Source organism: Lucilia cuprina, chromosome 4 (genome assembly GCF_022045245.1).
Source record: "Lucilia cuprina isolate Lc7/37 chromosome 4, ASM2204524v1, whole genome shotgun sequence".
NCBI lineage: Eukaryota > Metazoa > Arthropoda > Insecta > Diptera > Calliphoridae > Lucilia > Lucilia cuprina.
In genome coordinates, this window is record NC_060952.1 from 41946695 (window position 1) to 41960561 (window position 13867).

General features: G+C 29.6%; 1 protein-coding gene across 4 annotated transcripts in view; it reads left to right on the plus strand.

The window, feature by feature from the left end:
• Nucleotides 1–339: 339 nt before the first annotated feature.
• The window catches only part of LOC111680930 (protein similar), a 206076-nt gene continuing 192548 nt past the window's right edge, over nucleotides 340–13867 (plus strand). The window contains exons 1-2 of one of the 4 annotated variants that reach the window (XM_046948397.1): nucleotides 340–955; nucleotides 1588–2032. In XM_046948397.1, coding sequence (XP_046804353.1) covers nucleotides 1806–2032 — 227 coding nt within the window. In that variant the 5' untranslated portion in view covers nucleotides 340–955; nucleotides 1588–1805. Of the gene's footprint in view, nucleotides 956–1515; nucleotides 2033–13867 lie in introns of those variants that run through there. The other 3 variants (XM_046948398.1, XM_046948400.1, XM_046948399.1) reach the window with 3 other exon arrangements.

The window sequence follows — 13867 nt, forward strand, 5'->3', positions numbered from 1 at the left end:
TTTTCAAGCATTATATTTTTAAAATAAACATTTAAAAAGAAATCAACAAAAGCAAGGAAGAATAATTGTTGTAATTTTGTTAAAAGCGTTGCATTTTACGTTTAAAAGTGAAAATATTTGCTTATTTAATCACATGCTTAGTTTTTCTTTGTTAATAATTATTTTTATAGAATTTTTATCAAAACTGTCAGTTTCAAATTATCACATTTCAAACGGTCCGCATCAACTTGGTATTACCTTACCATAAATAGTTGGCAACTCACTTGCTGACATAAAGTACCAAAAATACCAACCCTAAAATCAAAATACACCTCTTAGTTTTATACATTCTTCTTTAGTTTCAATTTCGTGTAACATTTCGTGAAATCTAAATGTTGATGTGTAAAGAAATCTTAATTAATTGAATTGAGAAAAAAATTGGATATGAAAATCTTAAAAATCAGCAAAATGATTTGAAAATTTTCAGATAATGTCTTCAAAACAAAATATAAAAATAAAACTAAGAAAAACTAGTGTAAAAAATAACAAAAATAAAAAGTGAAATCGCGAACAATTTGGAACAGAAAAAATTCCAACCAAACCAACAAGGACTTTTGACGCGTTTTTGTAAATGACCCCAATAAAACAACAAAAACAAAGTGAAACAAAACAGAAACGGGCTAATAAAAATCATATTTATAGTGAGAAACCCTTTCATATATATATATAAAGAAAAAAATTATTTAAAATTTATATAAAAATAATTGAGAAAAGAAAGTTCAATTAACCAGCAGCCGCCAGTGTAGTGAGTGTTGTATATTTGTGCTTTCTTAAGAAAATATAATAATTTAAAAAAATATACCTATAAGAAAAAAGTTTAAACAAATCCACCAATCAAACAACAAACCAGAGAACACCAATAATCATATCTTACTGTATATAATAAATGTAAAAAAATTAACAAAAAACAATATATGTGAGTGTCTCTTGTGTTTTTTAAATTTTTTCCAAAATATTTTTTATTGTGTCGTCACTTTGCATGTGATTAAGTAATAATAATCTTTATTTTACTCTCTCTGTTTATTTTCTTTTACGAAACCATTTGTTTTCTTTATTATAACATAAATAATCCAAACAAAGTTATAATTAAATCTAATAAATATATTAATAACAAAAAAATAATTGTCATAAAAGTGCAGGAAATTTATTGAAAAAAAAATTAAATTAGAAAGTTAGTTTAAAGCAAAAAACGAAAAATTAAAGAAATATTAAAATTGTAGAGTGAAAAAAAGAGAAAAAAGTGCAGTTTTTGTTGCTGTTAAATTGTGTTTTATATAAAAAAGAAACAACAAATAGAAAATAAAAAAAAAAATAAACGCATGTGTGTGGAATAATTCTCCTCTTTTAAAGGAAAATAACAAAATATTTGATAAAAACAAGAAAAAAATCTAATTATTTTTTCAAGTTTATCGACTATAAAAACAACAACTAATAACAATAATAAAATACTGTCAAATCATTCATTTTTTTAACTTAAGTGTGTTTGTTTTCTTTTTTTAATATTGTTTTATAATTTTTTTCTCTATTTCATAAAAAAAATGTTTAAAGAATTAAATTAGAAAAAGATCTCGAATAATTTAAAATTCTTTTAAGAAAAAAAAAATATCGTGTATCTTGAGTACAACTATTCCTGGTGTAAATTTCTTGAAAAAATAAATAAATACTACCTACCTACCAACCTATAACTAACAAGTGATTTTGTGTTAATTTTTGTGTTTAATTATTAAATTGAATTTAAGAATTAATGAAAATTCTTCTTAACAATAATGGTGACAAAACCTAAAATAGTGGATACAATTAACAGTAATAATAATATTCAATGTAAAAATTCGGCCTCGGCCTTAAATAACAAATCTATAGAATCGACATCGTCTTCATCAACAACTCCAGCAATGTGCAAAACTACAATAACCTCTAATGCTGATGCATCAACGGCTGCACCCTCCTCTGCCGTTGCTTTAACAGCCAGCGGTAAACCCAAAGAGAAAAGACGGTAAGTTTTTTTGTTTGTTTATTTTCTTTTATCATCCAATTGTCTGTGAGATTTCGTTGCTCCCAGCAACAGGTTGATAGTCAGCTTCGAGAAAATTCTGGTATTCTCTGTTAGATTTTAGTTTTGAAAATATTTTTTTTTAGTATTAATTTGAAATTTTGAAATTTTTAAAATATATTATTAAATATTTAAAAAAGAATTAGAATTACACTATTTATAAATTATTTAATTTAGGTTTTCATTTAAATTTTAAATATAGAAACCAAAATAAATATATTTTCTAAAGAATTTCCAATTTGGAATTAGTTTTTCAATGTATTTCGGCAACATCTGTTACGTCATCGGAAATCCAATCTGATGACTTTAAAATAACCTTTGTTTTATCATCTGGAAGATATTAGTTAGATTCGCTTTTACAGCGCTGAATAGTTTGAAATTATATTTTAATCTATGTGTTATTTCTGCCATTTGTATTACATTTTATAAAAATTCCATATTCTTCTTACTAGACGAAATTCTTTTAATAAGGCTTTAGTTGTGAAGTCGTAAAATGATAGATAATAATATAACCAAAATCTTCATAGTAAGATTTCGGATATGTTGTTGATTAGCTGATTTTCAGAAACTTTATTTGAACTCAAAAAATCTGTTTTTCTTTCGATTATATTTCAATTGAAATTATAGATTCTCTACTACTTATTCTACTCATAAAAATCCTCATTGTAGAATTACAGACATAGTAGAAATACATTTTTTAGGTAAAACTACACCTCTACAAGGATACACCCAAAGTAAATTACTCCTGGCAACGAGTGAAGTTATGCAGAAGCGTTAAACGATCTATCAACTTGGGCCCAAGAGAAAGTTTTTGCAGTTAATTCATTTAAAAAAGAATTATAATATAGAGAGATAATAATTTCAATCTATCGAAAATAATTGGCATTGTATTATTACAGGTAGCCGATTTCGGCTTTACTTTGGTCCTGATTGTTCCCTTTTGTAAGAATAGTTAAGTTATTTTGTAATTTTAACCCATAGATACAGATTTGAAATACATACATGTCCATTTAACTCATTGCTATTGGTTGAAATTAAGGGTTTATAAGTGGAGCGTCAATGAAACATGTAGATTTTTGAGGTTTGCTTATGACCCTATTCTTATAAGTTAAAAAAGGGGAGGATTGGATAAGATTTTATTTACTATTTGAATATTGTGAAGTATTTACCCCTGGATTCAAGATGAACTCCGGTACGGGGTAAGGAATATTTTTGGCTAAATACAATTGTCATATAGGTATTCGGAGAAATATAGTGTAATGCTCTACAAGAAAGCACTGCATGTAAGCTGTTCGGATTTATACTATTCAGTGTTGGTCGAAGACTTTATGGCCGATATTATAAAGAAAAAATAATCAGGATGCTATTAAGGACGGGTTTCTTACTCCTCAGTTAAACTAGGCTTAACTTGCTGTTAGATTAAACTCGGAAGAAATTTACTTTAACCGATGATTGTGTTTTTAAGTTTTAGATTTAAGCTCAGTTAACTTTGTTAATATTGCCAACTTTTCACACAAAAACATAAACAATGAACAGCTGTTTTTTGCAAACAAAACTTTTGTAAAATGGAAAATTTTGGAAAAATGTTAAATAAACATTTAAAACAATAACAAATATAACAAAACATATCAGAAATTTGCAATTTACTTAAAATATTAGGTTTTTGTTTTTCCAAAATCATTGTTTTATTGTTTTATTGTTTTTGTTAATTGTGTTTTCTCACATATAACTTGAGTTTAATTGGCTAATTACACTCAGTTAAACTAAGATAATAAGTAACTTTACTGATAACTGAAAAACACGAAACATATATTAAACCAGGTTTAACCAAAGTATGAAGATTATCTTTACAGAAAAACTTGCCCTAAGAGTTTAAAGATTTTCAAAGTAGTGATAACAGGTGGAGTTTTTGTAGATAGTTCGCAGTCCGCAGTACATATGACATTTGCGTTTATACAAACTTTAGATAAAAAAATTGTCAAAAATTTCCCATAAATAAAAAGTTTTAAAAAAAGTCAGACAATTTCATCATTAGCTTTTTTTATGGACCATTTCTTAAAAAACATAAATTAAGAAATGTGCTTTTCTAGAGTTCGTGGAAAAATGTTTGTATGTTCTTTTTTCTCGATACTAAAAACATTTGTATATGATTTTAAAGTTAAGAGATGATTAATTTTGTTAAGTTTAATTTGATTATAACATAACAAAAGTCTAAAGTTTATAAAAATTAATAAACCAATAACTTTTTTGATGATAAACAAACTTTACACTGTAAGACAATTAAATATAGCATGTTCAGTTTTTAATAATGTTATCTAAAGTATAATTTTTTTAAACAAATCTTTATGCTAAATTTGTTTTGAAAACCCTTGATAAATATTTTTAAAAAAGGTCATTAAACACTCTTTATTTTTAATTAAATTGTAAAAATAGTTTACTCTCTTTAAAACACATAATTTTCGCAATTAACAATAAAAGTTTCGTAAGACAAATTGCAAAACTAAAAACAAAAAATTCGTAAAAGTCACATTGACCGAGACCTTGTCTGCAAAAAATATTAAAAAGAAGAACTCAAAGCTATAAAAAATATATAATGGAGTAGAAATAGAATGAAAAGTGTAATAGAAAAGAAATATTCGGAAACAAATCTACCAATACTAAAGAAAAATCATTCATACGTCAACACAGTTAAATGAAATAATAATTTATTTTATAAATACAAATAAACCAAATGGAAATAACAAAAAAAACAAGAATAAATATTAAATATTGAGTTCCCAAACTGTTAAAACTGGTTTGGAAATCTTTTTAGAAGAAAAGGGATAATTTACGTTAGAAAAATAAAAGAAATTAGAAAACAGAAAATATAAAATAGGCGTTAATCCACTGGAAAAAGGAACCTTAGAATGTATACCTTAATTTATAATGGTTTTTATTCGAAAGATCAATGTATGTTATTAGCTTATGAAAATGATTTAAGAGTATGACTACTGCTTAGGGTTCTATTAATCGACTTTCGAATAATCGAACAATCGACATTTTGTCCAAAAAAATCGATAACTCGACTATCGTCTATGAAAAAAGTCGAAAAGTTGACTTTGTAAATAAAAGTCGAAAAGTCAGAAAGTCGAAAAAGTCGAAAAAGTCGAAAAGTCGTTAAGAGTCGAAAAGTCGTTAAGAGTCGGAAAAAGTCGAAAAGTCGAAATAAGTCGGAAAAAGTCGAAAAAAGTCGGAAAAAGTCGAAAAAAATCGGAAAAAGTCGAAAATAGTCGGAAAAAGTCGAAAAGTCGAAAATACTCGGAAAAAGTCGTAAAAAGTCGAAACTTCGAATATAGTCGAAAGTCGGAAAAAGTCAAAAAGTCGAAAAGTCGGAAAAAGGCGAAAATAGTTGGAAAAAGTCGAAAAGTTGAAAAAAGTCGAAAAGTCGACTATTTATAAAATATTAAAAGTCGAAAAATCGACTTTTAATTAAATGAAAAAAGTCGAAAAATTGACTTTTAACTGAATGCAAAAAGTCGAAAAGTTGACTTTTCATAAAAAGTCGAAAAATCGACTTTTAACTAAATACAAAAAGTCGAAAAGTTGACTTTTCATAAAATACTAAAAGTCGAAAAGTCGACTTTTCATAAAATGCAAAAAGTCGACTTTTCGTTTCAACTATAGAACCCTACTACTGCTGTTGTATCAATTGTTGCTGGTTTGTCACTTGTGTTGACAGCAATTACATTTAATTATAAAAAAGTACATAACCTTTTTCTCTTGCTAGAGAAAAAAGGACTTTATGCTATTTAGAGGAATTAAGATTCGGTGATATCAGTTGCGCAAATCTATGACTGATTTTGAAATTAAATTTGAATAATTTGGTAATACTATTCAAGCATCAATCTTGACTCATCATGATATAACATAAGCTGTATCAAATGTACGAATATTATGCATCTGATAAATGTTTTATATTGGCAACACGGTACATTAAAAGATTACATACAGCTAAAATAAGATCTGACAACTTTTGTCATACAACAATTTGACAACAGTGTAAATTGACAATTTTTGTCTGCCAATGAAATTGTATGATATTCTTACAACCGTTTGGAGTGATAATTTACCTGTTGCAAATAATTGTACATTATCAGTATATTGCCATCGCATTGTCTGATCCGCCAACGTAGTAAGATATGAAAACCGTGTATATAGGTGTATAGCTTAATTGTTATTTTAAAAGTTTATTCATATGATATTTTCCCATTTATCAATGGGCATTTAAGAATCTCTGTTCAAACGTTCTGAAAACTGTTTAACAAAAATAGCAACAAAATTCTATAAACAATAGCAAAAGCAATCGTAAAAAAATACAACCCTTGCAGGCGAAAAAATTAGCGCTCATTTTTCTTTCATTCTTTATTTGTTGTTGCTAAAAGTGTGCAAAACGTGCACACTTTTTCTTTTTAATTATGTATTTTTTTCCATTAAAAACAAATGAAATCTTATCTAATCTTAATGAAATAAAAAACAACAGCAAATATTGTTTTTATAATAAAAAAAATTAAATAATATCTTTTCATTCCTTTGCTTCCTTTTTAGCGAATTTCTTTTGCTATCATTTCCATAGGAATATTTTGGAATTGGCACTTGTATAATCAGAAAATATATTTTTGTTTTGGTTTGTTGTTTTTAAAACATATGTACGTTAATGTTTGTTTTTGAGGGTTTTTGTTTTGATGTTACTTTTCGTCGGCTTTTTTTCTGTTGCTATTATAAGGAGGCTGCTGCTTCTTCCGCTATTTTGAAATTCTCTTCGCCAACAACCCTCTTTGCTCGACAGATTTTTTGCTCAACGTATTTTTCTTTATGAGTTCAATGACCTCATCGTGAGCAAGTTCTTAAGCTTGCTATAGTTTTGAAGTTTTTGCCTCTTGTATTATTTGTAGTAATAACTGCAAAATTATTTGAGATTGAAAATACCTACTCGGGTTGTATATTTTTGCTTTTTGGTATTAATTTACATTTTGTGGCAACTGCGCAAATGTATCCATGTGTAACGTAAAAAATTGAGAATTTGGTTTGCATTTTTAAACATAGCACTAACGGAATGACAAATTTGTAATTCAGTTTTTATAGGGGTTTCCTATAGAAGTAGGTTGAGATTATATGGGCATATAACTGATACTTTCGTAAAAGTTTTGAAAAGATTTGGGTACCAGGTTTCTTCCAAAATAATTTTCTCTTTTTGCAATGATTTTTTTAGAAGAGAAAAAGAAGAAATAAGAATTGGATTTACCTACCAGAAGCGCATATGACTAAGCACAGATTGAGCTGTTAATTAACCCTTTCACGCACAAAATTAAACCGCTGTACTTTTTATTAAAATGACTTGACATATACTTCATTTTGACGTGTATTGATAATTTTTCATGAAAATGGAAAAAGTGTTTTCGAAGGATATTATCCTTTTTAGTATGAAGTGACATTAAATTCTATCAAAAACGTATTTTTTAAATAACCATTACTGTAGTTGTAGCTCTTAATCGAGAAATATTAAAAAAAAAAATTGGGAAACTGGTGTCCCGAATACGTAAAAGGGTTAAAATAATCTAACAGTTTGTTATATATTTGTTAACGTTGCGAGATCTGGCAGTGTGATATAAAATTATTAGCATTAGAAGAATAAAATTATATGTAAACAAATATTGTCAGTTCACACCAGGATTGGCAAAATTTTTTTTGGTACAATTCGATCTTCAAAAGAACTATGGTACATTAATAACACATTTTGTAAAAATGTTAAAATATAAAAATTATTATTAAAAAATGTATTTTTAACACAAAGTTTAAAGAACTATTGATTTGGTTAAATTTTTACTAAATTTCGGATGAGGATATTGTAAAAAATCCTGTAAGATATTATAACCAGGCAACATTTAACAAATAGAATACTTTTTAGTTTTACTTTTTTTCGATTCTATTCTTTGGCTATTTTTATCCTCAGTCCATAGAGAGGTCCATGGGCCAGTATAATTACTGTTACGTAGACTAGAAGTATTTCTAAATTAATCTTTGGTCTAGTATAAAAACTCTATATACTAGTTTATTGTCTTGTTATAGACTAGCCCCATCCTCGTCTATTCAATAGAATTACTTATTGTCTTGTCAATGGATTAGTGCTAATACTAATGTACTAAAAATATTAATTAGTTTGTTGAGTGATATAAATTTTGGACAATCTGATCCAAAAAGTACCCTTTTAAATGCGGTTTTGTTCAATTTGAAAATATAATTTGTCATCCATGGTTCACAGCGTTGTCAGATAAAAGTGTGGAAAAAATGTCTTACGGTTGTAAAACATTTTCCGAAAAAATTTCTGCCAACGTTGTATGATCTGACAACCGTACTGTTGATGTAGAAAGACAAAAATTGTAAGGTCACACGGTTGTAAGACATTTTTTGCCAACGTTGTAAGGCATTTTTCTGTCACAAACCGTACCTTCCAAAAATTTCATGATGTTCGAACCTGTTCAGATGTTATGAACACACAAATCGTTTATCGCAAGAGAATATTAAATACAAAGTTTTAAATATTATCGTCACAGGATAGCACTCGAATCTTAAATTTCTGGTTGTATTTAATTGATCGAAATAATGAAGCAACTAAACAGTTCCAACAACTAAACTATTTAATAAAACTACACTCATCCTTTTAGTCTCAGTTACCATTTTAATTTAATTGCAATTTGTCATGCAAAAGTACTATACTTTCCATGATTCGAGCACAAAAATTGGCTGGGAAACTTGGGACCATATTCATAAACTTTTATCAAAGGTTTAAAAATCAAATATTCACACAAAATTTGTTCTATTTACCTTTGATAAATATTAATGATTAAGACAGTATAAGGCTGCAGCTATTCTATTTTTGTTGTATTGAGTGAGTAAATGGTAACCAATGTGAAGCACAACCTCAAATGTGTTTTTGAAGTAAAAACATTGTCCTCAAAGTGCCAGCACTTGGGGAATGGATAAAGAAATCTTGCTGGCTAACGATAAAAGAATTGGGCGGTCAGTGGTCTATTATGCTAGTAGGTCTCCCTCGCTGAGTGATATTCAAAGCTGCCATACGGACAGTAAAGTACTGCATGCAAATAACCTCGCACCATCTAAACGATGAAACGAAGATCCTTTCAGTCAAAGAAACTAATGTCTTTCTTACTAAACAGTTCTTGGGATGTTACCGGAGGTGTTATCTAAACTTTAACAGTATACAGTTGGATGCTACACCAAGACATGTCAGGAAGGACCTTAGTGTGTAAGAGGAGAGCATACAAATCTGAATTCGTATACACCAGCTTTAAATGACATTCAATCAGACGTCATCAATACCGTGGTTTCAGGTTAATGTCGTTCTAAGAGGTCGCCCATTGCAGAAGCAACTATAACAAAGAAAACTTCCGAAAACAAGAGTTGCTCTGGCACAACTGAGCGGTTTAACGTCCCGTTTAGACCGTGTTGTCCCAATATATGTTCAGCATGAATACAGGGTCCCTATATTCATTACACATATTCAACTGTTCAGTCCCAGAGTAAAAAATTATATAGTTTAAACTGTTACAACAACAACAACTCAAAATTGTAACCAGAATTTAGAAAGGTGACTTCAAATATTTAACCCCTTAGTAGCTCTCAACTCGCATATGTTCGTTCCTAAAGATCTTACATAGTTTTTTCACTCTATATAAAAACATTATTTATTTCTTAAATCCCTTTTATTCTAAGACTAAGAAAAAATGATTTATTTTATTAATTTGTGTTTTTTTTTTGTTATAGTTGTTTAAACATCAATTTTTAAATATTTCAACACATTCTTTTTCCAATCAATACACTACCGTGTGTTTTCATAAGAGTTTAAGCATTAAGTCGCTGCCTGCTATTTTCCTTTATACAAACAATAATTTTCATTTAAGCTGTCCAAGTCAGAGTCAGTGAAAAAAGGCCTACGTGACTATGTAACTTGTATTGCTGGTTTATTTTTTGTTTCTAAAATACGTTAATTTTACAACAACAAAAACAACAACATACTACTGTCTAGTTATGGGCATACCAAACAACTGAATTAAATAGTTCTAATTAAAACAATTTTACAGTTTTTTTTTTTTACCTGTAAAATCAATACCTAGAAAATGTTAAGAGTAGAGAACATAATCTGTCGCTGCCCTTTATGGATGATAAAGAAAACTGGAATTAAAATCAATAGATTTTTTTTATAAAAAAAAGAAAATAGTCCCAGAAGAAGATGATGACAATATTGTTGTTGATGTTGAGTTAATTTTTTATGAATTTTAATTAATTTTCTTTTTCATGTTATTGATCTTTTCTATCACATACTTAAACTTCCCACGTTGTAAAGATGTAATTATATAGTTGTTTTGTATTCGAAGTACATGCTTGGATTATAGGAGTTCTTAGGAAAAGTTTTACTTATTTTCTTGTTGAGAAAAAAACATTTGTTTCTTTTCTTTACTCAACTTATTATAATTTTGTAGTTATTTGTGAAATCATATCCTGCTGCAAAAAGACATAATTGTTTTTGAAACCCTTTTAAGTCTCTAAAATATGCATCATTGTTTTTCAGATATTTACTTTAATGATATTCATTCTGCGTGTCTGTAACAATTGTTTTCAAAAAAATATATATTTTTTTAAATGTCATACATATATATTTTCTCTCTTCTCTATGTATACATTCGTCTATATGAAAAAATTGATGGACGTCGACCTACTTCGCTGCAGTCCACATCGACAACATCATACAGACAATCAGTAGCAGCTTTAGACAATATAAACTTTTGGGACGAACGTCAGCGACATAAAGAAACACAAATGTTTAACTGATGGTCAATATAATACAATAATAAATAAAAAATAAACTAAATAAATGTTTAAATATGTATATTGCATTCTTTTTCAACAAAATTTCTAAAGGGTCGGGTAAATAAAGAGGGTGTCGAGGGGAGTGGTAGGTAACACTTTCTTAATAATACATACCAAAATTTCTTGTCTAATTTTATTTGCCCTCATTTAGAGTAATTATGATCTACCACTATATAAACTGGCATCTTACCAATGTGTTAGCACCCTGACGAATTTAGTGGAATGTAGCCCCTCCTTTTTAAACCGGTACTAAGCTAGGACAGCAGAGAAGAAGGATATTATGCTGCTCTTAAATTCCACTGTCTACTTAAACGGATGAGACAGTAAACTTGAAAATGAGCGTATAATGGAATTTCTTGGAATGAATGTCGAAGTGCTTTACCTGGCATGATGCCCTATCCCACGGTGGTCTTTTTCATCCACTGGGTAGACTTGACAACGGTCTACCATCGCCTCTGAATCCTTCAATGAAGAACTCAGGTGGCACTTTGCTGAAGTACTCGAGCTATTTAATCGATGTCCATTACTGCCCCGTTGCTTAACTTCCGAGATGTAAAACATCGTTTCCGTTTACAACTACGCAGATTCGGCAACAGCACCTAGCGACGTAACCGGTAAACCGAAGTACGAATCCATCAAATAAGCCGAAACTTTTTTCTTACTAACAGGGATACACTGTGGTAATTCTGATATGAACAGAGTATACTCTGAACATATCTGAACAAGGAAGGAAAATAGGATGGTATCATTTTTATATGATACTTTTCATCCATTATTATACAAACCCAGCACATATCTCATTTATACGTCACATTCATAAGAGAAAAACATATGAGACATTTATTATAGGTAGACGGGTTGGTGAGTCCCGTCGAACCCCACCGTAACATATACAATTAATACCAACTCATTTCCAACGGTTAGTCCTACAGTTACTCCTCTATGGGGTATCTGTTGTTTCGGCAACAGCACCAAACTTATCCTGCAATATTGACTTTTCCTTACATCAGTCTTTTAACCGCAACTCACTCTTCCCGCGAATTTGGGTTTAAACCGCAGCCACTACGTGGATCCCGAAATAACCTCAACCAACTGACCAGTCAGGACATAGTCCTGCGGGAAACTGGCCGCCTGTAGTACCAGATTATGTGGTGCTCTGGCCCAATCACTTTCCAATCTATGCAAGGACTAAGCCAGGCAGTAGATTGCAACTAATTATTAATTCCGGCCAGACTGAAGTATTGGAAAACCCCTCTGTTCCCCGGGATTGCAATAACACCAATGTAAACTAATAAGAATAGTAAACTAATAAGATAAGACGGTTCCCACTTGTAGCCGTGGTCCACTTTCGACACTTTTCGTTTGTTATCTAAGTTTCATACACTTTAGCAATACTTTTTACTGATTTTGCCTAAGTGAATCTAATTCCCATTTGTATTAAATACTGGATATACATATGTAAATACAAAGTAATTGACTGTCTATAAGTTGTTTAGTCCAATCAGAAATTAGTCCGATATATCTGCATCAGTATATGTACTGACTACAACATCTAGGTCGTCCATTTCTTATTGGATTTCTTTTGATCTAGCTTAAACTCATTTACCGATCTGTCAGTATCCTGTTCTAGGTGTTTACATACATGCTACATTTTTAAGTTAGTTGATCGGTCATATATAAGCTGTTTATACTAGACAGAAAAAAAGTACATATAAGCTAATACCTTAATACCGTATCATGGTTGAAAGTTATCATGATGAAATCCTGAAATTGTCTGTATATAGATATTCTAATTGATCCCTTAATATTGCATCGTGACTGTCCGCCTACTAGTCGTATCCTTAGACCAGTGGATTCATTCTTATTCTTAAAGGTTTTATTAATTGTACACGATCAAATTCTTATCAACGTACCAATACAGATGTACTCTTAGGTCGCTTAATATCACATTTTCTCTTTAATTATACCCTACACCACTATAGTGGGGAAGATATTATGCGTTTGTGCTGATGTTTGTAATACCCAAAAATATTGGTTCTACATCCTCCTTCAAGTATGCCAATCGGCTTAGAATCTCTTTCTGATTCGATTTAGCTGTCTGTCTGTGTGTCCATGTAAACCTTGAGCGCACACTGAAGGTCGCAATTTTCAAGATAATTTGATACAATTTGGAACATACTTCTTTTTGTCCAAAGACGAACGCTATTGAAAATGGTTGAAATCGGTCCAATATTTCGCTTAGCCCCCATACAACCGTACCCCCGAATAGGGCCTTTGTTCTCACAATTAAGTTAAATGTCAACAAAAGTCGGTAGAACTTAGTTTTATAATACTTTAAATGACACTACCGATTTTTGTAATGATAGGGCCTCATTTGACTCTAGCCCCCATATTAACTCCCCTTCAGAAAATGACTTGAAAGTCAAAATTCAGTTATAAACATTAATAACACGAATAAACTCTACATAAATAACTTTAAAGTAGACCTAAATTCTTCTATCAATATTTATAAGGATAGGGCCATAGTTGCACCTACACCCCTATAAATATCAATAATAAGTAAAAATATTCCGGAATAAATTTAAAAAACAAATTAAATTTTATTTTTTTTTAATAATCAACATTTTTAACATCTGACTGGTGTAGGACATCACATGGTCGGCCATGCCCGACTATACATTCATATACGTACTTGGTTTTCGTTTAACATTGTTAAAAAATACATTAATTCCCCGTTGTTGTCAATTCAATAAAAGTTTATTTTCGATTTAGTTTTCAAAAAAAATCTTTATGGTGGAGGCCTGTTGCTGCATTCGTACATTGTATATGTATGTATTTTTATATGTTGTTATT